Source organism: Sinocyclocheilus grahami, unplaced genomic scaffold, assembly GCF_001515645.1.
Source record: "Sinocyclocheilus grahami isolate Dianchi unplaced genomic scaffold, SAMN03320097.WGS_v1.1 scaffold253.1, whole genome shotgun sequence".
In the NCBI taxonomy this organism is placed as follows: Eukaryota; Metazoa; Chordata; class Actinopteri; order Cypriniformes; family Cyprinidae; genus Sinocyclocheilus; species Sinocyclocheilus grahami.
Window position 1 is genome coordinate 1,707,605 of NW_015505432.1, and position 26,732 is coordinate 1,734,336.

Genomic DNA, 26,732 nt, shown 5'->3' on the forward strand with positions numbered 1-26,732 from the left:
CCCACAGTAATTTTACACTTGTCTAGTACAAATGTCGCTTTGTTTCATAATTGCAGTGTATAAGTTTTTCTTTTATTTACCCTCAAGAAATGTGACAACATGCCCTGTAGGTGGAACACATTGTAACATCTGAGGGGCACGTTGTAACTTGACCATATGACAGCTTAAAATCTTATCTGATCGAATGAAAAAAATATAAAAGACAAACTAAAATATTTTGATAATATATATATATATATATATATATTATTTTTTTTTTTTTTATAAAAGCGTGTAATTAACTTTTGCCAATGTAAACTAATTTCTTATACAAAAGTAATTTGAACAAAACCGATATTTCAAAATGCGAATGATTAAATGGCTTGAGCAGGAAATCACGTAAATGTGGAAAATGAAAGGTTTTCAGTTTAATTTAATTCAGATTGGAGATTAAAATAATAGCAGATTTGTCTAATTTTAAATGAAGAATAAAAACTGAGATAAATTTACTTAAGACAGAATTTACATTTTACTATGGTAAAATAAATATTCAAACCACATGTATTACAACTAAACCCTCGTTACTTTGTGCATCACACTCCCCTATATTATGTCACACTTCACACTTCTCTAGTAAGTTTCGTCTGTGTGTGAAGACAGTAGTGCAAATCAGTGAAATCAACTTCAACGGAATAAAGTTGAATTGAGTTGAATAAACTTCAACTTTACTGTTCAGTGCACTGATGTCACTCATTTTGGATAGTAAAGTTTATTGTTAAATGCCCTTACATACCTCTGTCACCATTATAAGTGTTTGATCACCACATTTGAGAGATCATTGCAAAAAATGTGTTCGTGGCACCAAATAAATGCCACCATCACATAAAGAAGCTCTCTGAGGGTTTTTTTTTCTTCCCAGATTGTTGAATGGGTGCCGTCAGAATGAGATTCCAAACAGCTGATAAAAACATCATAATCCACACCACACCAGTCGATCAATTAATGTCTTGTGAAGCAAAACCCTGCATATTTATAAGAAACAAATCCATTAAGATGTTTTTAACTTCAAACCATTGTTTTGCCTGAACTGCAAGTCCTCTATCTATATTATTGGTTTCTCCAGTGAAAAATAATTCTCAATCTCATCTACTACTATATTGTTTTAAAACTTAAAACATTTCTGCAAAAAGTGGCTGTCAAATGAATCCCCTTGGTTTGGTGTTTAATCCACTGCAGTAAAGCATTTTAGCTAAGGCTTAAATGTCCATGTTCTTTGAGGATTCTGTATATCCTTGATTTGTCATTCGGTATTTGCCTTTTGAGCTGATCGAGAATGTAAATGTGTCGTTGGTGAGTGGATGAGTCAGCAGCACTTCATTACTCTCACGCAGTCCTTCAAGCAGTCTGACATCCTTGCAGCAGACCAGAGCAGCCAATCACTGAACTGCAGGACATAAATTAGACCAGAGCTACATTCACATGCACGTTTTCATTGTTGTTCATTATAGTGTTTGGAACCATTTTCAGTAGGCAGAAAAGAAATTTGACTCTCGGAGATAATGACTGCTTTAATAATTAATGGAAAGAATTGATTTTTTTCCCCCTTTATGTTGATCACTGTAAACTGAAATAAAATTAAATGTACAGTAAAAAAGAAAACCGTGACATTTGAGAGGTTTTTACCGCAAATTAGTAAAAGTATATGCCATTTAAAGAAAAAAAAAACTTTAGTTGTTTGCTTTTTTTAGTTCCAAAGGTGCCATTTTTTTAGCAGTACAGATGGTTATTAAAATGGATTTATTTTTTACAGTATAGGGTTACACTTTTTTTTTTTAGGGCTATATATATATACACACACACACACAGTAGTCAACATTTGAAGTGGATCAAAAAGTTCATCAAAGTTGAGGGCTATATATATACACACACACACACACACACACAGTAGTCAACATTTGAAGTGGATCAAAAAGTTCATCAAAGTTGTCTTATGACAAGAACGCATTTTGGTTTTAGGACAACTTTGAAGAAAGGTTTTGATCCACTTCAAATATTGACGACTTCTGTGTGTGTGTGTGTGTGTGTGACCCTGGACCACAAAACCAGTCATAAGGGTCAATTTTTTGAAATTGAGATTTATACATCATCTGAATAAATAAGCTTTCCATGGATGTATGGTTTGTTAGGATAGGACAATATTTGGCCGAGATACAACTATTTGAAAATCTGGAATCAGGGTGCAAAAAAATCTAAATATTGAGAAAATCATCTTTAAAGTTGATCAAATGAAGTTCTTAGCAACATATTACTAATCAAAAATTAAGTTTAGATACATTTATGGTAGGAAATCTACAAAATATCTTCATGGAACATAATCTTGACTTGATATCCTAATGATTTTGGGCATAAAAGATAAATTGATCATTTTGACCTATGCAATGTATTTTTGGCTATTAGAATATACCTGTGCTACTTGTGATTGGTTTTGTGATCCAAGGTCACACACACATGGGATGGGGGGGGGGGAGTTATATTAAAACATATTATTAAAAACCAGTTTGTGTATTGTAAATAACAATGTTTTATACTTTACATAATTGTGTAAGTAGTAAAACAACATAAACGGGGTAAAAATGCGTTTTAAGTTTAGAAACATTTTGAGTCTCCCCTCCCTTGCCTCACAGTGCTTTGGTCCAAACGCCTGCTTTCCTCTTTTACATCACCTACACACACACAAACACACACACACACGAGTCCAGTCAGAGAGAACAAAGTCATTGTGGAACTCCAGTAAGTAATGCTGTCAAGGCGATTTTATTCACTTAAACATCGGATGAAGTGATTGTTTTCTCTTTAATACAGATGATGCCGATGTATTTTTTGATGAGTCGCTATGTTAGCAATAATAACGTTACCTGCTTGACGGTTGCCAGGTTGTTGTTTTTTACAACAAAACCCTCCCAATTTCTACCTAAACTAACCGCGTCGAGGGGTCCCCTGGTAAAAATCGTATTCCGGGGGCTAAAATACACGTTATTGGGGTCGCTTCAACCCGCTTAGAAACATTTTGAGTCTCCCCTCCCTTGCCTCACAGTGCTTTGGTCCAAACGCCTGCTTTCCTCTTTTACATCACCTACACACACACAAACACACACACACACGAGTCCAGTCAGAGAGAACAAAGTCATTGTGGAACTCCAGTAAGTAATGCTGTCAAGGCGATTTTATTCACTTAAACATCGGATGAAGTGATTGTTTTCTCTTTAATACAGATGATGCCGATGTATTTTTTGATGAGTCGCTATGTTAGCAATAATAACGTTACCTGCTTGACGGTTGCCAGGTTGTTGTTTTTTACAACAAAACCCTCCCAATTTCTACCTAAACTAACCGCGTCGAGGGGTCCCCTGGTAAAAATCGCATTCCGGGGGCTAAAATACACGTTATTGGGGTCGCTTCAACCCGCCGCAACAGTGATAAAGTAGCCCAATACCGCAGGAAAACCGCGGACTTGGCCACACTGAGGCGAACACAAAGCACCCGAGCGCTGTCTCAACGCTGAAGTTGTCTAGTTTTGCACAGTCTCCCTGCTGCACTAATAGCAGTAACTTTCCTCTGTGTATACATATCCTTACAAATACAATTTTAGCTGTATTATTTGTGTCCCCTTCAAAAATCGCTCTTGAGAAATGTTATGTTTATTGTCCCCCCAACTGTAAGACGAAATGTACGCCCCTGCACACACACACACACAAACTGACATTTGCTTATAATTTATTCTATACAATAGCAAAAATGTAATTAATAATTTTCCCTTACAAAATTACTTCTTTATTTTTCAGTGTATCTGAGTAATAATGCGTAGCTTACTTATTTTGTGGAAATGCTTGTCAATTGTATCGTGTAGCTATTATCACGGGCACGCTAATATAACCTATGATTGTGGATTATAGCCTATAATCAGTCTTCATAATGAGGCTGGCGCTCGTGTGTGTTTGTTTCTCTCATCACAGGTTTTCCAGCGCGCGCAGTTGATGTAGTTTACTCATCTCCTCGCGCGTCCTCCTCCTGTCCTCCAGTGAGTGTGAGCCTGCAGCCAGTGCTGATCCCAGCATCCGCGAACACACAACCGCGTTAGCTTTCTTTTTAATGCACGTTTTAATGCCACACGCCGGAATATCGAATCTTCATTAGAGATACTGTTTTTGCAAATGGACTAACAGCGCACGTGCGAAGACAAGCGCACACTGGCTGGAATCGCGAGGTGTAAGTTAGCTGTTTATTTATGTATATGTATGATACGTGTACTAATAAACGTCTGCATGATTTTTAATGTCTATGGGAGACGGTCCTTTGTTTAATGAGGAAACAAAGGGCGTCCTGACCTGGATAGGTGAATTGCACCTGTGCTATTGGATGCATGAGGACAAAGAACAGCTTTACGCTGTGCATTGTTAGTATATTACAATCGATTAATAGAATCTTTATTAATTCTGCTGGAAAAATGAATGTTATAACATCTCTGTCTGTAATCCAGGTCAGTTTCATGACCTACATATCTAGGTTAAGAGGTTAAAATGAGATAAACAAGCATGCCTGTTAATGAACAAACCATTGCTCTGATAAAATGATCTTCTAACAAAGCAGATGAGTTGTGTTTGTGGGGGGGGGGATAGCTCTGGGATGCTGAATTGTGAGGGATGTGATGTGTGTGTTGATGACACCATGTGCTGGAGTGTGAGTTTGTGTCTCATCATGCATTTATGTGCGCTCACTGCAGATAGTAATGAGATGCATCCCCTGTGCACATAAATCTCACTATTTTTCTCCTGTTTTTAGCCACACGGGACGCCGTCTGAACATCAACGCAGCGCTGGCGACATTCGCACCCTCCGCCGTCTCTATGGAAACCGAGTACCATCAGGCATCCTTGGGCTCTCCAGTTTGTACCCAAGACAGAGAGCCGATGAGCTGCCAGACCCCGGGCCCTGTGACATTCCAGCCGGGGACCACCGGGGTCGAATCGGACTCTTTCCCATGTCTGCGCCCCCTTGCTTTCCCCCAGCAGTCGAATGAGGAGGCGCGGCGCTCAGGAGAGGTCACCGTTATGGTCAAGGAGAAAGCCGAGAGTGGTAGTTCATCAATTCGTCAATAATATGTCATTCTGGGAGGGGTTTATGAGGGAGGAGGGATAAGAATAATTGATATGAAAGCATCTGCTTCGTCTCCAGGAAGAAAATGTTGGGGACTTTCAGGTGCTGCTATGCCAATCACACTACAGTCGTTTGCATACAGCAATCAGGATAATGACTATAAAAGTAGCATGTAATTAAACAGGCAAGCAATGGAGATGAAGTGAGTGTTTTCAGAGCTCAAAATCTACAGCTACAAAAATACAAAGACTTAAATGACTGTAAAACCAAGTATATAAAACCAAATTGGTGTTTAGTATTATTTGTATAATTTGAATGAGCTTTTTTTTTTAAAAATGTATTATGTTAATTTTAGTTTGTTTTAATAAATCTATTATGTGCTTTTAAGCTTTTTATATATATATTAAAAAGCCTAAAAGCACATTATATATATATATATATATATATATATATTAGTTAGTAACTTTATTTATCCCCTTGGTGAAATTTTATTAATTTAATTGTTAATTGTAATTACATTACAAAATGTAAATTTTGTTATACACACACACACACACACACATGTATATACAGTATTTTTTTCACTTCAGTTTTAAGTTTACTTTGATCAATTGTATCTATTTTTATTTTATTTTAGCTTAAGTTTAACAATAACACTGAACCAAATAAGTATCAGATATTAATTTTAATACTAAAGTTTTTTAAGTTTACATTTTTCATCTATAGTTTTCTTTTTACTTTTGTATTTTATTATTTATTAAAATTATTTTTAATAGTCTTAATTAACCATATCAACACTGAACCAAATTGTAGCAGCTGAAAATTCAAGATATACCATCCCCTTTTCAGGTCTAGAAGTTGTTATGGTGAGCTTTCTTCACGTTCAGTGTTTTTAGAGCTTACTACACTCTTAAAAATAAAGGTGCTTCAAAAGGTTCTTCAAGCGATGCCATAGAAGAACCATTTTTGGTTCCACAAAGAACCATTCAGTCCAAGGTTCTTTAAAGAACCATCTCTTTCTTACCTTTTTGTAATCTGAAGAACCTTCTTTCGCCACAAAGAAGCTTTTGTGAAACAGAAAGGTTCTTCAGATGTTGAAGGTTCTTTATGGAACCATTTAGACAAAAAGGTTCTTCTATGGCATCGTGAAGCACCTTTATTTTTAAGAGTATAGTTCTTTTTTTTTTTTTACCGAAAACCGCTTTATTAGCCACATATTCAAAAATAGATACAGGAATCTGACAGTTACAGGTCACTACAGTCACTGTAGAGCCACTAAAACCAGAAATAGACAGTCCTAGAATAGAACATCATTAAATATATCAAACGCTAGGTAAAAAAATAAAAAAGAGCAATTCAGTACAGAGGGACATTCTTTCCCCACATTTTAAATATCTGGGGCATATATATATATATATATGCACACACACACATATTTGTGTGTGTATATACAGTATATATATGTGTGTGTGTTTGTGTATGTATATTTGTGTGTATGTGTCTATATATGTATATATGTGTGTTTGTGTATGTATATATAATTATATGATGCGTTCTTTCAGGATTTTATAAGCAAATGGCTTTAAAAGTGAAAATGATTAATTCAGAAAGCACTTCCTAGCAGCACTGTTTGCCGCAGAGCAAATCCGATCATTGTAAATAATGCACAGGCTCTTCTGAGGGGCATTACTTTGTTACTAACCACTGAATGATTGAGAGCTGGCAGCGGACGAGCTCAACAACCCATGACCGCTTTGTTGTTTATTGTGGCTCGATGATGCTCTAATCAGTTCGTTCGAGGTTAAGAGGGAGATATTTTATTTCCTTTATTTTACAGTCGCTGAGTGTGTCGTAAATACTCTTAATTAAATTAAAGTTGTGCATCCTAATTAAAATTGCCAAAGGGGCTTCCTGGCAGGAGGGGCTGAAAGGCATGACAGAGATTAGTGAACTAATTGCATTGGTGGCTGTTTAATTAAAGTAGGTTTCAAGAGCACGCCATCCGGCGTTTCTATCAGCATCACATTTGGAGGAAAACATGGAGAGACAAACAATAATGATAACAGACAGCTAGGAAAAAGAGAAAATTATTTGAATAAATGTGCACATTATATAAAATAAATGTTTTATTATATACTGCTGGTCAAATGTTTGGAAACATTATTCTTTTTTAGTAATATTGCTTAATATTTTTGTGGAAAAGACTCTTTGCTCACCAAAAGTGCATTCATTGAATTCTTAAAATCGAATGAATTCCTGTGATCCGAACATTTCAGCATCTTTGCTCCAGTTTTCAGTGTCACATGATCCTTCAGAAATCATTCATAATGTACTGATGCTAAATGATTATGGATGTTTAATTATTAATAATTGTTCTTATAAGTAATGCTTGATCATTTTTAAACATTTATTTGTTTGACCTTTTTTTCAGTATTCTGTTATGAATGGAAAGTTCAAAAGAACAGCATTTATTTAAAATATAAATCTTTTGTAACATTATAAATGTCTTTACTTTCACGTTTGATCAATTTAATGCATCCTTGCTAAATAAAAGTATTTCTTTTTTTAACATTGATAATAATCAGCAGCAAATCAGCATATGATAATGATTTCTGAAGGATCGTGTGCCACTGAAGACTGGAGCGATGATGCTGAAAATTCAGCTTTGCAGCACTGGAAGAAATTACGTTATAAAATGTATATTCAAATAGAAAGCAGTTGTTTTAAATAGTCAAGATATTTCACACATTACTATATTTTTTGATTAAATAAATACTGCCTTGTTAACCATAAGAGCATAAGTCTTTCAAAAGCATTAAAAATCTGTATTTTTCCAAACGTTTGACTAGTACTGTGTGAATTCTGTAAGTGCCAAGTGACTAATTAAATTAGTATTTTTGTCTGCTCACATCCTCTCTTTCTTTTGGCAGCCGATAGGATTTGTTCATCCCTGAATGATGCTGCTGCCTCCAAACCCATTCTCTCGTCTCCTCCTCGCCGGCATCATTCTCTCCCTCATTCGCACCATCCGCATGTGGGCCGCACCCGGATGGGCAGCCGCTCCAACTCCATCGCCTACACAGCGTTCTCCCCGCGGCCCTCGATTTCACGCCACTCCAGCATCGCCACCAACCCCCCGATGGACCGCTCCAAACCCAAAGACTACCTCATCCTCGCCATCATCGCCTGCTTCTGCCCTGTCTGGCCAGTCAACATTGTGGGATTTGTTTACTCGGTCATGGTATGTAGAGCTTGGTCCCTTTGAGTTATTCTATATACACACAGAAAAGACACACAGACTACTTTAGATGTACCTTTAAGGTACCAATATGAACTCGTTAGGTACAAATGTGTGTCTTTTGAAAAGGTACCACCCTAGTGACAGCTTTTGTACCTTTTTTTCTGAGGGTGCAGGATGTAATTTGTGTCCCTAATATACTTTTCATATACTGTATATCATTTTAACAATGACTAGCAAACACGGTGTTAATGTACATTTTGTAAATATTTATAAAAAATATAATAATATATACTGATAATATATCTTTGATATAATAATGATATAATAAAATATAGATTTTGTATCATTTTAAAATAATTTCTTTTATTTATTTATTTTTATTTTTGGTCTGTTCCCAGCCAGTTAGCAAATATACACATTTTAATGATGATAAATCATACGGATAGAAAATATGGTCATAAGAGCTTGCCTTTTATCAAACTTTAGTATTATTCATTTTTTGAGTTATTATGAATGATATATACATTTCATTTTAATTTTAGGTAAAGTTTTAGTCATTTTTGTTTTATTTCTTTTTTGTTTTAGTTATTTAAGTACAGCAAGATAAACCCAATGAAATGTTTCTACATTTTATTTAAATTATGTTTTTTAGATAAATCAATGAAAATGTTTTCATTTTAGTTAAAGCTGCAGTCCATAACTTTCAAACGTGTTCAAAATTTATAAAATGAGCGAGTACATCATGAATCCACTTTCCAAACCGTGTTTTTGGCTTCTCCTGAATCACTACGGTATGCCTATAATACGTTTTTACAGTATATTCAGACTGATTCTTGTAGGAACCGCTGCGGAGTAGCCCAGTACCTGCGTGATTCAAAAATTCGAAATATCAAATGGATATGCAAAATCTTTTTTTCCCTCAGCATAACAGACTGAATTTTTCATTGTGTGTTACAGTGTTGAATATGTAAAATGCTTCTGACTTTAATGGAAGCTCCGATCTCACTGTCATGTTCTGTTAGTCGCGGAACAGTCTAGAGCAGGGGAACATAGACGGAGCGAGACGACTGGGTCGTGTGGCCAAGCTGCTCTCTGTGGTCTCTCTGGTGGGAGGAGCCATCATCATCGTAGCATGCGCCGTGAATCTGTCAAGTAAGCCGTCTCTAACCTCTTCACCCGAGCCTCATGGGACTTTCTCCTCTTCGTAGTCACACACGAAATATGCTTTTCAATACTGGATATTTATGCAGAACGGATTATCTGAATCATAACTCTATACATAGGACATCTAAGTAGGTCAGGAAGCAGAGAATCCTTTGTGGCTGGAGATTTACTTTCTTTTGCTGTTCTTTTGAAGTGTTTAAATGCTGCTACTTTTTCCCAGTGGACATTCAGCCTTTTCTTCTACGGTTGGGAAAAATGTTCTACAAAGCTGTGGGCGATTAGAAGACATTTACACGGATTGCATTTAATTACTTGAATAGTAAATTATGAATGCATTACAAATGACACAACAGATTGATCTAGTGTCAGACCAATGTTTTACACTATTGTATGAAACATTAGTGGAACACAAACATCGATGGTAACTAACAGAATCCAATCTAATCTCTCCCCTGATTTAACATCAATGATCTCGCAACCCATTTACTTCCATTATGTGACATATTTCAAAGTGAATAGCACATTTAGTAAGAAAAAAGGACAGGACTGGATTTAATCCATTGGGAATTGATTGGATTATGAAAAGTGACGTCAATGAAAAGCAATGGAAAAAAAGCTCAGAGTAATTTATTACTTTCTGATGTGTGTGTGTATATATATATATATAAACATGATTTATCTGTGACTTGCAGTTAATGTGAAATCCTGAAAGGGTTGAGCGTGCCACAAAACCCAGCTTCACATCAGACCACTGACCCGAACACCACGGCCCATTTGTTTTGCCCCACTGCTGCGGTGACGGAAATCTCAACGTAGACAGCAATCGATAATCGGATGACATTGCTCTCTGAGAGAACCCTTGGGAATTTACGCCACCAACATGTCATCCTTCAAACAGATGAAGTCTCTCACATCAATGAGTAAAGAGTAAAAGAGTTTTACTCTTGCGTTTGTTTCCTTGGCACTTACTCCGAGGCTGTTGTGGAGTCTCTCACACCTAAACTCTAGCTCACGCTCTGTAAAGACTGGCTGCGATCATACGCACTCATTGAGGATTTGAAGTATTTTTCCTTCTCCAGAAGCAGAAAACAAGTCAAACCAATATACAGACATGGGTTTGTCAGATTATTCCTACCGATGAGGATCAGACATCAGTTGCTCTGAAGATTGTCAAGTGGCTCACATGAGATGAAGTGGATCTCCTCAGTCAGGTTAGTTTTAAAACTTCAGAGAACCATTTATGAGAAGATCAGCTGTGAGTAAAGAGCAGAGATGCTGTATCTTAGTAACAAGAGTTATCTTTTTTTATTTCATGTCCTTGTATACTCTACATTTTAAAAAACGGGGGGAAAATATATTTATTTTCTGCCATCAGACATTTGGAATTTTATATCATGATACTGTTTGTAATTATTCTTTATTTTTCATTTAACTTTTTCAAATGACAATCAAATCTTTCTTTTTTTTTTCTTCTTTCATTTCATTGGTCTTTTTCTCCAGAAAATGTGACTGTTCTTGAACGTGACGCATGTGTAGTCGTGCTTGCACAAAATGTAGCTAACAACCCTAAAACTGTGTTTTGGACAACCATATTTTGATGAAGCAATATGCAAGCACTCACCGGCAAAATGGATTTTCATCACATCGTAAAAGTGTTTCTGGAAATTATAATCTTTATAAAAACACACTGTGTCTGCTGCAAACCTTTGTATTGATCTGTGTTGTTGGGTTATTTATATACACTGTGTAATTTGAAATATCTGTAGCTAAATGTAGACGAATCACAACCGAATATTGCAATATTGTATTAATTAGACGTTGTGTTAATGAACCCGTCCTGTAGATCCAAATGGGACATTTGGCTGGTAATACTGTCGAGCTCATGGGGATTTTACTCCTGTAGGTTTTGAATTGTATATAAAGAGGAATGTAAGATTTTGACTTGTGGGACAATGGGCTTGTAACGAGGCGCAGTGATGTCATCATTCTCTGGTTGTGAAGGGATGTAGCTTTTGTGCATTTCACTTCTGTTTAGATTCAAATGGTACTGCGTATGCTATATTAGAAAACTTGTGATACATGATTATATTTATGGTAGGTCCAGTTGGTTAAATCCATGCATTTCTTTATATCTTTTTTTAAAAACGGTTTATAATACATCCCTTTATTTTTCCTAATACCCTTTTGGCACACGAGAATACATAAACATTCTTGTTTCAATCCACCCTGATAGAATGATAAAGAGCTGGAACGTATGAAATATTTAGCTATTACAAACATTGTGTACTTATTTCTGCATGCACCCTTCTTTCTCAAATATTTTGATGGGCTTGTAAGAAGCACTCTTTCCCTCTATGTATCCTCCGCAGGGAAACCGAATAAAGGATGTGAAACAGCTGTGAATTCTCTCTGTTGTCTGACTGCTGGATTGTTCTTTGTCCTCAGTTATTAGTGGGACTAAGTTTGAAGCTTCTGTTGCCAGGGATACCATCTGCCTCTCTTCAGGTGTGTGAGACGTGAGAATTAGACTGGACATACTGAAGACAGCATGGAGAAAACTGTGTAAAAACTGAGTTATATATAGGGCTGTCAATTTATTCATGTTCTTGGTCACAGTGGAAAGATACAGGAGAAGAAGAGCACAGAAACTTTGACTTTTAAAGGTCACTTTTATTTACTAATGATTCAAATCCTTGCTTAGAATTGCTGCATTTGAAATCCACAAGGAACAAACATCAGATAGATAGATAGACTAACTGACAGAGACATACAGACATAAGGATAGATAGATAGACAGACTAACTTACAGACATAAGGACAGACAGACAGATAGATAGAGATGATGGATGGATAGATAGACTAACTGACAGACATAAGGATAGATCGACTAACTCACAGACATAAGGATAGATAGACAGACAGATATATAGATAGACTAACTGACAGAGACATAAGGATAGATAGATAGATAGACAGACTAACTGACAGACATAAGGATAAATAGATAGACTAACTAACTGACAGAGACATACAGACATAAAGATAGATAGACTGACATACGGATAGATATATAGATAGACAAGAGACATACAGACATAAAGATAGATAGACTGACAAGAGACATAAGGATGATAGATAGACTGACAGACATAGAGACATAAGGATACAGTTTGTACAGTATAAAAACCACCCATAAAACATGAAAACAAAACGTTGTACAGAGCACAAATCCAGCGTATGGGACACCATACTTGACCTCACTTCACGTCCTTTCCATTTAGATAGATAACAAGGTGGACTTCGACCCAACACTGATAGATAGATGTTTTATATTTATGTTTTATGAAAGAACAAACAGAAGGTCAGAATGTGAGAGCGAGTGAAAGAAATCAAAAATGGCCACCATTATGCAGTGAAGCAAACAGTGAAGGGGTGGAATGAGAAAGTCTCAAGGGAAGAGGAGTAGTAGGCAGCCAGAGGGGATAGATATTTCATGAGGAACCGCATTCTACCCTCTAAATCTACTGCATGCAACAATGACAAATATCTAACGCTGCCGGAATGATCTGCACACCGAACTGGATGATGAATGAGATCAGTGTGTGAACAGGATAGATAGATAGATAGACAGACTAACTGACAGACATAAGGATAAATAGATAGACTAACTAACTGACAGAGACATACAGACATAAAGATAGATAGACTGACATACGGATAGATATATAGATAGACAAGAGACATACAGACATAAAGATAGATAGATAGATAGACTGACAAGAGACATAAGGATGATAGATAGACTGACAGACATAGAGACATAAGGATACAGTTTGTACAGTATAAAAACCACCCATAAAACATGAAAACAAAACGTTGTACAGAGCACAAATCCAGCATATGGGACACCATACTTGACCTCACTTCACGTCCTTTCCTTTCCATTTAGATAGATAACAAGGTGGACTTCGACCCAACACTGATAGATAGATGTTTTATATTTATGTTTTATGAAAGAACAAACAGAAGGTCAGAATGTGAGAGCGAGTGAAAGAAATCAAAAATGGCCACCATTATGCAGTGAAGCAAACAGTGAAGGGGTGGAATGAGAAAGTCTCAAGGGAAGAGGAGTAGTAGGCAGCCAGAGGGGATAGATATTTCATGAGGAACCGCATTCTACCCTCTAAATCTACTGCATGCAACAATGACAAATATCTAACGCTGCCGGAATGATCTGCACACCGAACTGGATGATGAATGAGATCAGTGTGTGAACTGCAGAGATCACAGCTGCGTTTGTGCTAAACACAACTCCCATCATTCAGTATTTATTCAACTGGAAATCCTGACAGACTCATGGGGGCAAAGAAAAGCTTTTCTCAAGCTCTTTCCCTCTTCTCTTCCAGAATCCTGGATTAGCTGGATTTCTAAGATGGATGTTGCATTACTAAGCACAAATGAATACTGCTGCAAAAGTGTGGAGGATTCCTGAGCCAAACTGTATGACACCCAGATCTCAAACAAACCCTCTACAGTACACCCAGAGCAATATGAGGCCCATGCCCTACATCTGTAGGGCGAGTTGTGTGTGTGTGTGTGTGTGTGTGTGAGTGATAAACAGCTGCATCAGCCTGCAGTGTCATTAGTGCAGATTATTGCAGTTGAGTGCAGATGCAGCACTAAAACCCAAACATCATCCCCCGCACAGCAGCACCACTGACCTTGCCAGAACCAACACTAGAGAAACAAACTTTCAGTCTTCTCATTAGCCAGCGTGACACTGACTGACTGACATTAGGCCATTTCAACACGGTAGAAAGCTGCCAATGCCCTCAAATTGACTAAATTGAGTCATCAAATGCATGAATTTTGCAACTAATTTTATGATGTTTAAAAAATGCATTCTAAAATAATAATAAAAAAAGGTCTAAATGTTTTTTTTTTATTATTTATTTATTTTATTTTCAGAATGTCACATTGTCAAATATTAAGATCACAGGTTTTTTTTTTTCAATTAGCGACAATATGTAATAGTTATTATTAGGGTTGACTATTTCAAAATGCAAGGAATACTCCCTTTCAAACGTTTAAAAAAAAAATGAATTAATACTTTCATTCAGCAAGGACGCATTAAAATCATCAAAAATGATACTAAAGACATTTATATTATTGCTAATTATTTCTATTTTAAATAGGCCTAAAAGCTGTTGTTTTGAACTGTCTATTCATCAAAGAATCCTGAAAAAAATGATCACCGTTTCCACAAAATTATTAATTTAGCACATCTGGTTTTTTAAAAAAACTACGATTTATAAGATTTTTGAGCAGGAAATCAGCATATTAAAATTATTTACTTATTTTATTTTCAGAATGTCACATTGTCAAATATTAAGATCACAGGTTTTTTTTTTTCAATTAGCGACAATATGTAATAGTTATTATTAGGGTTGACTATTTCAAAATGCAAGGAATACTCCCTTTCAAACGTTTAGGGTTAGTGAGATTTAAAAAAAAAAGTAAATGAATTAATACTTTCATTCAGCAAGGACGCATTAAAATCATCAAAAATGATACTAAAGACATTTATATTATTGCAAATTATTTCTATTTTAAATAGGCCTAAAAGCTGTTGTTTTGAACTGTCTATTCATCAAAGAATCCTGAAAAAAAATGATCACCGTTTCCACAAAATTATTAATTTAGCACATCTGTTTTTTTAAAAAAACTACGATTTATAAGATTTTTGAGCAGGAAATCAGCATATTAAACTAGGCTATATTACAATTTTATGATAATAACTTACTAAATGTTATTACTGTATTTTTAACCAAATAAACGCAGCCTAGGTAAGACACTAAACAGACCCTACATTTTTGTATTAAAATAAATGTTATATTCAGTTAATGAATTAGGCCAAGCAACATACTTCCTTATTAGCCTAGTTGCGTTTAAATGTTTGTATGCACTACGAATTACAGCTTTTTGTATAGTAATACTTATTTTTTTTGTAAATATTCAACGGCATCGGCAGCCTGCCTGTCGAAGTGTTTGTGCATATTCAGAAATGCGAGATATTTCACATAAGTTACAGAATCTCAGCGCGTGCAGAATCTCATGTTCCGGCGGATATGACGCAGCACGCGCCGTATTTAAACTTGTTTTCATTATCACGGAAGTGAAACAGGACCGTTTTCACAGGCTGAGGTTGATATACTTCCTCACCTAGGCGCTCGTTCTTGTCGTAAGTAAATATTATTTTACAATTGATTTGTTTTATCTAGATATAATTGTATAACGCTCTTAAACCGGACTTTCGCTATTCGCTATAACTGTGCTGTAAGTAAGTTAACGTTACGTTACCTGAGAGAGATCAGTGGGTCGAGTCGTTCGTTTCGATGTGGTTATGGTTAGTTTTACATGTTTTATGTCCAGACCTCACTCAGTCCAGACATGGCGGCGAAGGGGGCCAAGGAGACTATCGTGAATAAACTGGGCTTTAAAAGCAGCAGCTCCAAACCAGTGGAGATGGAGATCGAGAAACTGAAGAGAGAGAACCAGCAGCTGAAGAAAAGCCTGGAGGACACGAAGAGAGCTGGAAGACATCCAGACTCGGACCAAACCAAACTGTTGGAGGTGAGATGCCTGTGTCTTTTTCTGTGATGCCTTACATTTCTACAAAACAAGGAGTATTGTTATGAAGGTGTTTTCCCTTTTTTATCTGGCAGAGGATCTTGGCCCTGGAGACGCTGAGGGAGAGGAGCTCGCAGCAGCTGCTGGGGAAGGAGCAGGAGATCTCCAGCCTCAGACAGCAGCTGCGCGCCGCTCACGGGGACGTGGTGTCTTCATTGCAGAGCCAGCTGGAGCAGAAACAACAGGAGGCCCAACAGAGAGAGACACCGTTTCAGGCTCTCTCCAAGGAGACCGAAGACCTGAAAGACAAGTATTGTGCTGTTTCTGAGAGGTGTGACACACTTCAGAAGCAGAAGGTAGGGGAGGTGACTTTAGACTCGGTCCTGGAGGGCCGGTGTCCTGAAGAGTTTAGCTCCAACCTCAATTAAACACACCTGAAGCAGCTAATCAAGCTGTTAATAGGCATACTAGAAACTTACCAAGCAGGTGTGTTGAGGCAAGTTGGAGCTAAACTCTGCAGGACACCGGCCCTCCAGGACCCAGTTCAGACCCTTCATATGGCAGAGTTTTATTTTACAAATGTCCTGTTAAGGATTTTGAGCTTAAACTGTGCGGTTTCGGTTGGAACAATTTTGGATTAATTATGATTCAGAAATATTTTTGAGGAAAGTCTCTTCTGCTCATCAAGGCTGCATGAATTTGATCATAAATAGTTAAAACGGTAATATTGTGAAATATACTAATATTTAAAATAACGGTTTTCTATTTGTGACCCTTTTCCACAAAACCAGTCATAAGGGTCCATTTTTTTGGGGGGGGGGGGAATTGAGATTTATGCATCATCTGAAAGCTGAATAAATAAGCTTTCCATTGATGTATGGTTTGTTTTGATTGGACAATATTTAAAAATCTGGAATCTGAGGGTGCAAAAAAAATCCAAATATTGAGAAAATCGCATTTAAAGTTGTCCAAATGAAGTTCTTAGTAATGCATATTACTAATCAAAAATGAAGTTTTGATATATTTACGGTAAAAAATCTTCATGGAACATAATCTTTACTTAATATCCTAATGATTTTTGACGTAAAAGAAAAATCAATCATTTTGACTCGTACAATGTTGGCTTATTGCTACAAATATATCCGTGCTACTTGTGACTGGTTTTGTGGTATCAAATTATATTATCAATGATGAAAACAGCTGTTCTGCTTCAAATATTTCTTGAAACAGTGATGTACTACCAAAGGTTTGGTGTAAGGTTTAAAAAAAGAAGTAGAAGAAGAAATGTGTTTTTGTTTTTTTCAGCAAGGACACGCAATGTTACACAAGCATTTCTATTTAAAAAAGTAAATGCTGTTCTTTTGGACTTTCTGTTCATAAAAGAATCCTGGGGGGGGGGGAATCTAAGTTTCCACAAAAAATGTAAGCAACATTGATAATAATAAGCATTATTAATAATTGGCCAACAAATCATCTGTGCCATAATATAAATAATTATATTTTAATACAGGCAAATACAAACAGAACTGCCTTTCTTGTTATGCGCGTATTAAAACTATCTCATCTTTTTATGTAATATTCTGTCATTTAATATAAGGATGTTTCCAAGCAAATGAAAGCATGGTCAGGTTCACACAATAGATGGCAGTGTTTCATCAAATAACTAGTTTCTTGCGCCGAGAAGTTGCCTAACTAGTGTTGAGGGACTGATGTTGGTAGACCACAACTAATTCTTGTGTTTATAATTACGAATATAATATTTATACTACAGTTTATTGATACTTAATTTGATAAATATTATGCTTGTGTTCCTTGTTCAAATTCTGTAATAATCTATATTGTGTGATATTGTTTTCCCCATAACCAGTTAAGCGCAAACCCAAATTTCATCGGTCAACTCAATCACACAGTCTTCAGTCAAGAAAAGTTCAGACTGCATAGATTCAGTCCAGAGTTCCTATGCTGTAGTAAGGTTAATGTTCAGGGCGATTCTTCCTTTTCCTTTTAAGAGATTGATGGCCTGTTGGATGAAGTTCCTGTAATGATCAGTTTGACAGCTCTCAACAGGGCGTTAAAGACATATCTATTCTCTCTAGCTTTCAAAACCCCTTGATCATTGGTTCAATTGTTGTGTTTTAAATTTGAAAGTCTTGTTTTATTCATTTTATTCTTGAGTTTTTTTTAAATTCCATTATGTGCAGCACTTTGGTCAACTTCGGCTGTTTTTAAATGTGCTTTACAAATAAATATTGTATTGTATAGGTGAACATTGCTAAATATAAGACGTAAAAGGTTTTGTCTATCCTTTTTATGAGATGCATTATGATTCTTTGCGATTGAATTTTTGCTCATTTAGCCAGTGTTTATTTTGATGTTTTTGTGTCATTGGTCGTGACAGGTTCCGTCTGGTGAGCTTGCGGTGGTTCAGGAGCAGTTGCGAGACGTGAGTTCACATCTCAAGAGTTCAGATAAGAGCTTCCTGGTGTTTCTTCCAGACTCATGTGTTGTCGCTCTCTCTCTGTCTTTGAGTCCAGGCTCTGGAGAAGAACCATAACTGGCTTGTGTATGACCAGCAGCGGGAGGCCTACGTTCAGGGCTTTTTGGCCAGGACCAAAGAGTTAGAGACGCAGCTAAATGAAGCGAATCAAGCACTCCAACAACAGCACAAAGAAGCCAATTCAGATTGTACAAAGCTTTAAAAATACTCACTCAAAATGGTCATATAGGGTCTGTTTAATGCAGTAGCATCATTCACTCTCTCTTCTCGCCACACAGGCCAGTCCGGACATGTGGCTGAGCGTGAGCTGGAGACCGAACGCGCCCGAGTCAGCCGAATCCAGACAGAACTGGAGGATCTGAGAGGAAGGTATGAGGAGAAGAGCAGGGAAGCGGCTCAGGCCCGGGAGCAGCTCCTGGAGGAGAGGAAGCGCGAGCGGGAGGCTCTGCAGGAGAGGAGGCGTTCATCAGAGCGAACCACTCGACTGCAGGGAGAGCTGGAGGAGGAGAGGAAGAGGGTGGCCGAACTACTGATGCAGGTACAGATGGGAATCATTCAGTGCAAAAGATACTTGGTATTTTTGTCCTATTTTCACTTACAAAATCTGACATTTTTTAAATCAAGATGCATTTACTTTGAAAAATGCATTTTTGAAAAAATTCTAATTAAGTGTTAAATTAACTAAAAATTAAAGGTGGGGTAAGCGATTTTTCAAAAACGCTTTAGAAAACTGATTCGGGCCGACTAGCAAAACAAACTTGTAGCCAATCAGCAGTAAGGGGCGTGTCTACTCATGATGTGGAGGAGAGAGCGTTCAGTGCACAGGATGGACATTAGCTGAGCCGAGCGACAGAAAGAAAAACAAAAGAGGAAACTGTCTGCGGAACAAAATAAGGCTTAAGGCAAGAAGTAGGACCCGTGTAAATATCGGATCAGCTTTCCAGCACTGGAGAGAACTCAAGGAGCGGAAGGCCTGCGATCGGACGCCGAGGTTGCTTTGTTTCTTCTCGATAGGAGAGTAAGGGGCCGTTCACATATCGCACCTAAAAACGTGTGGGAAAACGCTAGGTGCGCCGCTTTCTGCTTTTCCCCCAAAGCGTTCGGGTGCTTGCGCTCCGGAGGCGTCTGCCGTTGCTAAGCAACCATGACCTGCGCTGTCCATGAAGACGCGGAAGTTTCAGCAAAGTGTAAATGGATTTGCAGCACTAAAAATCGCTTGCAGTAGCTCTACTAAATTTATTTAAAAATGGCTATCCCTGTACAGCTATGATCAGCTGTTCCTTCATCTTGGCTGAGCTTTCAATGTTGTTACGGGAAAGGATGAAGCTGATTGGTTGGTTCTTGTCACATGACCCGCGGTACGCTTGCAGCATTCTGAAAAGTTCAAATGTGTTTATCTCGATGCGGCGCGGTCGCGCCTGGAAAAAATGAGCGCGTCGCACCGCGTGAGCATCGCGACCGCGTCGCTTCCATTATGAGCGTGCCTGCCGCGCATCTACATTTGAAATAACGAACTTGAGCGCGCAAAAGACGCGATATGTGAACGGCCCCTAACACAGTGTCTGCGCCGCAACAGCTAAATTCTGTCTAGTACACTGGACGTGACAAAGCGACCGTTGAAAATCATTTGAAATTTGTGTCAATACGTCATGAATAGAACGCAGCAGCAGTTTTCTGTCGGGGATTTGTCATGTCATGCCGCGCCGCATCCAGTGTAGACTATATATATGTATGGTGTAGACAGCATCACTGATTATAATGAGTTCTATAGTATTTTGTTACGCCGCGCCACTCGCGTCTGGTGTAGACACGGTGTAACATTGGTTTTGCTTCGTTTCACAGAACATGCATACGTATATGTGGGGCGGAGCTATCAAAATAGGGGCGATACCCTTTTGGAGTAGGGGCGTGTTTGTTTTGGTGATTTCAAATGTCAACATTGGCTACCAGAAATCACTTACCCCACCTTTAAGACATTTTTGGCCTTTTAAATTAAGTTCATATTTTTCTTAATCTGCTGACAGACTTTTTTCTTCTTCTTCTTTTCTTGTGTAAACCTCATTCTGGGTGGTAGATTGAAACAGACTTGTACTAGACAATGTTTTTATTAAGAAAATATATTATTATTAGGACCTTTTAGGAGAAAAAAAGGTTTCTCCTAAAATAATTTAAAAAATTTTGTCAGACAATAATAATTTTTTGTGGTGGTGTTATTGTTATTTTATTTTAGTAACAGCCTTTTTTAATGGTCAATATCTAGAGAGCAGGGTGGCCAACAGCCCATCTAATGCCAATATACATTATGCATTTTAATTTGGCAAGTGCAATTTAGTGAAAAAATATATATCTTTAATAATACTATATTAGTGTCAAAAACTTTAAGACTTTGCTTCTCTTCAGAAGCTCATGAGAGTTTACTGGAAATTCATAGGCAGTAGGCATGCATAATGTTTATTAGTCAAAAGTTTATATTTAAAAAAAAAAAAAGCTTATTATTAGAGTTGTATTTGTTGAACATTTTGGTCACAACATAAATCACATGTGTTTTCATGACTTCACTGTTAGTTGTAAAATTAAGTTTGAAGCAGCTCATTTGTGCAGTCACTATATCTGCTAGGAAATAAAAGATGAATAAAAGTTTAAAAGCTAAATGTTTTCTGTTCTGAAAGGTGAATCTACTGCAGAAATCCCTGATGAATCAGCAGGAGGAGAAGAAAAGAATCACTGTTTTGGAACAACAGGTATTTGGATCATCCTGTAACACTAGCGTTAATAGTAGAGCTGTGAATGAAACATCCAGCACGCTTCTCAATTTCATTCAATTTCAAAAATACTATACAATAATTGATCAAATAATTATTTTATAAATCATTTTATATAATATAATTTATTCTTTTTTTTTATAATTATATATATATATATATATATAATAATAATTTTTTTTATATAAAAATAATTTTTATAATTTAATATATAATTTTTAATATGTAGTTTTTTGGAAAATTCACTCATGCATTCATGTGTAGGACACCACATTAAATGTCAAGTTCTGCTGAAAATGTATAAAATGACAAGTAAAAAAGAAGCCACTGTCACTGACCATCTTATAGATCCAGTTGTCGGCCAAAGAATCTGAAAGTGATAAACTGGACCGTCAAACTCTACAGCACCAGCTGCAGAAAGTTTTAAAAGAGCTTCGTAAGGCCAGAGACCAGATTACACGCCTGGAGTCTGCCGTGAGTTCTGAGATATTCTGTGACGTGTCCTGACATGATCATTGACATACAGTAACTATCATTTTCTTGTGTAATAATGTGCCTGTTTTGACCTTGTGCCTCAGAAACAGCAGAGAGAGTCTCGCTTCTCTGAGCCCAGCTCCTATAACAGGATGGATTTTGAAAGACTTACTATTCAAGATCAAACCACATCTCCATCTAAAGTCCATAACATACTAGATGAGAGTATCCTGGAGTGTCCAAACTGTGGCGCTTCATATCCCACCAGCCAGCACAGAGAGCTGCTAGCCCACCTCGACTACTGCTTCAGCTAAAACACACGCTTTGTGCTAAAACTTCTTTGTTTAGGGCACTTTTTGACTTTTTATTGTAGCCACCATTCCAAAAAAATGTTTCAGAATTTTTTATTTTAAAAGATTTATTTTTGGCATTTTAATTTTGATAGGACAGTATAGCAGTGACAGGAAGCGAAGTAGGAGAGAGGGGGGCGGGACTCGAACTCGGGACGCCCGGAGCGCAACGGCACTATATGTCGGCGCACTGCCCACTAGGCTATTGGCGCCGACGATGTTTCAGTATTTTTATATTAACAAGTGTTTTATTATTATTTTGAAGAACAAATATAAGTAGTCAAAAAAAAAAAAAGTTTGAAGGAACTTTCCTAGAATATTCATAGTAGCGGTTTACATGGGGCATATTTCAAAAATATTTTAATTTATGAATTTTTAAAAAAATGAATGTTTTTTTTTCCGCTTAGTTCTCTTTTGGTGACAAGGTTGATCTTTTATTTGCAGTTTTCTTACATATGCTAAATATTGCTTTATTTATTGTATTCAGTTTTTTTTTTGTTTTTTTTCAATCAGTGTTGTACCTAAAAATAAGGTTATTTACAGAGTCCTTCACTGAATTGTGTACTCCACTTGAATGAATAAATGGAAAAAGACTGTGGTTTGTTTTCTAGTTTGCCCTTGTATCCTCATGGTACCTCTGAAGTGTTAGATGGCTGGGAGCCACTCATTAGCATCCGTCAGTACTTACTTTGCAAACCAAATCTGTCTTGAATTAGACTGCATGTGTAAATCCTGCATTAAACTATTTAAAGATGGGATTAAGTGAAGCACAGTAGCCGGAGGAGAACGGGTCTAATTCTAGGGAAGTGCCATGCATTATTTTACCACCAGGCAAACGATATGAGAGAAAAACTGGACAAGTCCAAATAATTTTGTAGAATCCTTCCAATGTCCTACTGAGGTCATTTATGCTCTTCAGTTGACATTTATATAACGTATGAAATTTCAAGACTAAATGGTGCTTTTATTTTTAGTGCATATATCAAAAGTGTAATCTGATTTCTTGAAAATATTAAATCATTTGTATTATTTTCTATATATTTATAGAATGCATTATATAACTAGTTTAATCTCAACTATTTAATCTTATAACCTGATTTTAGTGATATAAATCTTAACTATATAAATATAATTCCTGCTTTTATATATATTAAAAATGAAAAAAAAAATTAATGATGTTTCTAATTAGAATGCAAATTAACAGAGCTTTATAAATATTGTACATAAATGTATATGTACCTGTATATAATATAAACATGTTTATTACATTTTGAAGGAAGGTTAATAATGGCAGTGGCTGATTGGCTGAATGTGATTATTTCCTCAGACTGATATATAATCTGTGTGCTGACAGCAGTTACTTTGTATCATGGTCCAAGTTGCACAACGTGTTTGTTAGTAGATCTGTCAACAAAAAGCATTAATTTGCCAGCTCTGTTTGTATTGTTAGTTCATACGAGTTCAAACAAACCTTTGATAAAACCTTTGTGACAGTGAGTTTACTAGCATCAATCACTGAATTCAGTAATTATACTTTCCCCCCCCCAATTTTATTTGAAAAAAAGACAGTTACATCCTGCAACTTACTGTTATTAAACATTTTTACTTTTGCTTTGTGCAAAATTATTATGCATTGTCTTTTATTAAGTAGCATGCTTATTGTCTGTATTTACATATTTGTTCAAAATATAAAACATGTCAGATTACATCCTCCGAAGCTCTTTGTGTAGTGGTCGTTTAGGCAGTGTCACAGAAACCTGCCGTGACAGTGAGTTTACTAGCATCAATCACTGAATTCAGTAATTATACTTTCCCCCCCCCCCAATTTTATTTGAAAAAAAGACAGTTACATCCTGCAACTTACTGTTATTAAACATTTTTACTTTTGCTTTGTGCAAAATTATTATGCATTGTCTTTTATTAAGTAGCATGCTTATTGTCTGTATTTACATATTTGTTCAAAATATAAAACATGTCAGATTACATCCTCCGAAGCTCTTTGTGTAGTGGTCGTTTAGGCAGTGTCACAGAAACCTGCATAATGAAAAAAAAAACACATCAGCACATTTAGAACTTATGAGTGAATCTAAATAATAATCGTGTGTGGCTCAACCATCTTACCAGTGTGTGCAACGCGTCTGTATTTGCCCAGGAAGCAGATGTCCTGTTTCTTCTCCGTCACATTCCTCTGGTCTTCAGGCCTCAGGCCATCAGGATACCGGGAGAAGATGAAGGAATAACCGTCCAAGCAGGTTCCATCCACATCAAGCTCTCTGCAGGAGTAGTGGATGGCGTAGTTATCATAGTCAGTGTCAATGATCCAGTGGTCATCATCTGTGGAACGGTCAGAGACAGGTCATGAGCAGATGAACTGTCGGGTTTTACGTAACATGATTTCATCATATTTCACAAGCTAGGTTTAATAAGAACCATGCTTACAATACATCTGCGTTTGAGTCATCAAAAAATATATATATTATAAAATAAATGTTATGATATATAATACATCAATATATCATAATATCATAAAAATAAAGAAAAGAGGTTTTAAAAGATGATTAAATTATTGAAATAATTTACATATGTATATATTGATATTACATTATATATGTAAATTATTGAAATAATTTACATATGTATATAATGTAATATCAATTTTAAATAAAGAAAAATGTTATTAAAGATTATTAAATAATATATAAATTGAAAATATATACATATATTACATATTTTAAGTTATATAATAAAATAAAAAAACATATACAAAAAAAATCAACTAACCATTTGCATAGTTTTTGCAAGATCAGTTTTTAACCTGTTGAATTTTACCTGTTGAACTTTTTATGTAGCAACATATATAATAATATACACTTACATCCAGTCTGGAGATATGCTGCGGCTCCCCAGTATTTCATCTTGAACTTAGCAGGGTCTTCTGTATCTTCAAAAGTGCCAAACATGTTGGCGCACATCTCCCAATTGCTGAAGTTGAAAAAAGTATGTGAAAATAGAATCCTTTCTTCTGCCTAAGTACGATTTTTGCGCCACAACAGCATAAAATGCCATTTAAACTCACTTGAGAATGATGACTCTTCCAAGGGCGGTGGCTGTCATGGTTCCATCCTCCTCCACTTTGAAACTGGCGACAATATTATCAAGAAGGAAAAGCCCAACGGGGTCTTTCTTGGCCACGGCATACCATGTTCCTTGATACTGCAAGGTCAGTGGACAAATATGAGGAACGAAAGCTCAAAATCAACGTATGGAAAGAAGAAAAACACTGGTTAACTTACCCTCATCCTGTCAAAGTCCTGTTTGACGGTGATGTTGCTCACCAGACAGTCCTGCGCCCAGCATGTCGCCAGGACACAGAGAGCTATGCAAAGCCTAAGCATGCTGCTTCTGTGCTTGAGCTGTGAAAAATGAGTACAACAGTTATGAAATGACCAAAAAATGTATTACTTTGTTGTCCTTTAAAAAAATCCTAATGCTCAAGATGCGTACCTTGATCACAGTATCTGAAGTGTGTCTGTAGTGCTGCAGCTGGATTCCTGTGAGGTGCTTTTATACAGGGACGCGCTTCTGGGGGTATTTCATAATCCCACCCAAAGACCCAAAATTCAGTCTCCACCATCCCTGTCATTGGACAAAATTTTTACACAACAGCTGTGATTCAGGTATTCACAGGGAACACAGTAGTGTTGACCTTTGCTCATCACCTAAAGTGTTTTTCTCTAGGTTGCAGCTGGATTGCACAACAGCTTGAGCGTTACATTCCCTGAAGCCTCTTCAAGAGGGAACATATCTGTTCGGTGAACACAGAACCTATTTACGCTCTTAAATATAAAGCTTTTAAAATAATTTACAACAATGCAATAGAAAAATGGTACTGTATCACACTTGCACCCTAAAGAGAGCAGCCCCAGAAAAAAAGAGCACAGCAGGCAGAAAAGAAAACGAGGTATTTCAAATTGGCCCTCAAAACTGCTTTACTTTTCAACTCTTTTAGAAGAAAACTATGTAACCCGATGTGTTCATTTGATACAGCGGCTACATTAACGAGAAATAGATCAAAAGATTTCCATGGAAGGGTAGTGATTGTTACCTACAGAAAGGCCCTCAAAACTGCTTTACTTTTCAACTCTTTTAGAAGAAAACAATGTAACCCGATGTGTTCATTTGATACAGCGGCTACATTAACGAGAAATAGATCAAAAGATTTCCAAACAGCATTTCAGCAATGACTATGTGAATTTCTTTACTTGCAAGATTAATACCATCAGAGAGAATATTATAACCATGCAGCCATCAGCTACAGTATCACATCAGACTGTGCACTATAGATCCCCTGAGGAACAATTCCATTAATTTTTCGCTATTGGAGAGGAAGAGTTGTCTATATTTGTTAAAACATCAAAATAAACAAGTTGTATATTAGACCCTATACAAAATAAGCTACTGAAAGAGATTCCAAAAGTCATA

General features: G+C 36.6%; 3 protein-coding genes across 4 annotated transcripts; 2 read left to right on the forward strand and 1 right to left on the reverse strand.

Moving 5' to 3' along the window:
* Positions 1-2,740: 2,740 nt before the first annotated feature.
* On the forward strand, positions 2,741-10,936 carry LOC107598598 (proline-rich transmembrane protein 2-like). Of its 2 annotated transcripts, none has more exons than XM_016289990.1 (5): positions 2,741-2,769; positions 4,819-5,111; positions 8,063-8,373; positions 9,396-9,525; positions 10,230-10,936. In XM_016289990.1, exons 2-5 carry the CDS (start codon positions 4,883-4,885, stop codon positions 10,244-10,246), a joined length of 687 nt encoding a protein of 228 aa, XP_016145476.1. In that variant the 5' UTR covers positions 2,741-2,769; positions 4,819-4,882; the 3' UTR covers positions 10,247-10,936. The 2 variants fall into 2 exon arrangements, with proteins under 2 accessions (XP_016145476.1, XP_016145475.1); XM_016289989.1 differs by lacking the exon at positions 2,741-2,769 and adding an exon at positions 4,008-4,245.
* A 4,730-nt stretch (positions 10,937-15,666) lies between these two features.
* On the forward strand, positions 15,667-23,658 carry LOC107598597 (centrosomal protein of 55 kDa-like). The gene is made up of 9 exons (XM_016289988.1): positions 15,667-15,778; positions 15,970-16,170; positions 16,263-16,523; positions 18,566-18,610; positions 18,702-18,852; positions 18,943-19,202; positions 21,334-21,405; positions 21,775-21,900; positions 22,005-23,658. The coding sequence occupies exons 2-9, from the start codon at positions 15,988-15,990 to the stop codon at positions 22,212-22,214; spliced, it is 1,308 nt and encodes a 435-aa protein (XP_016145474.1). The 5' UTR covers positions 15,667-15,778; positions 15,970-15,987; the 3' UTR covers positions 22,215-23,658.
* Positions 23,659-24,053: 395 nt separating this feature from the next.
* LOC107598599 (retinol-binding protein 4-A-like) lies at positions 24,054-25,847 on the reverse strand. Its single transcript, XM_016289991.1, has 6 exons — positions 25,755-25,847; positions 25,544-25,663; positions 25,327-25,463; positions 25,126-25,232; positions 24,372-24,584; positions 24,054-24,284 (listed from the first exon to the last, which is right to left on the reverse strand). Exons 2-6 carry the CDS (start codon positions 25,643-25,645, stop codon positions 24,265-24,267), a joined length of 579 nt encoding a protein of 192 aa, XP_016145477.1. The 5' UTR covers positions 25,646-25,663; positions 25,755-25,847; the 3' UTR covers positions 24,054-24,264.
* Between the last annotated feature and the right edge of the window lie 885 nt (positions 25,848-26,732).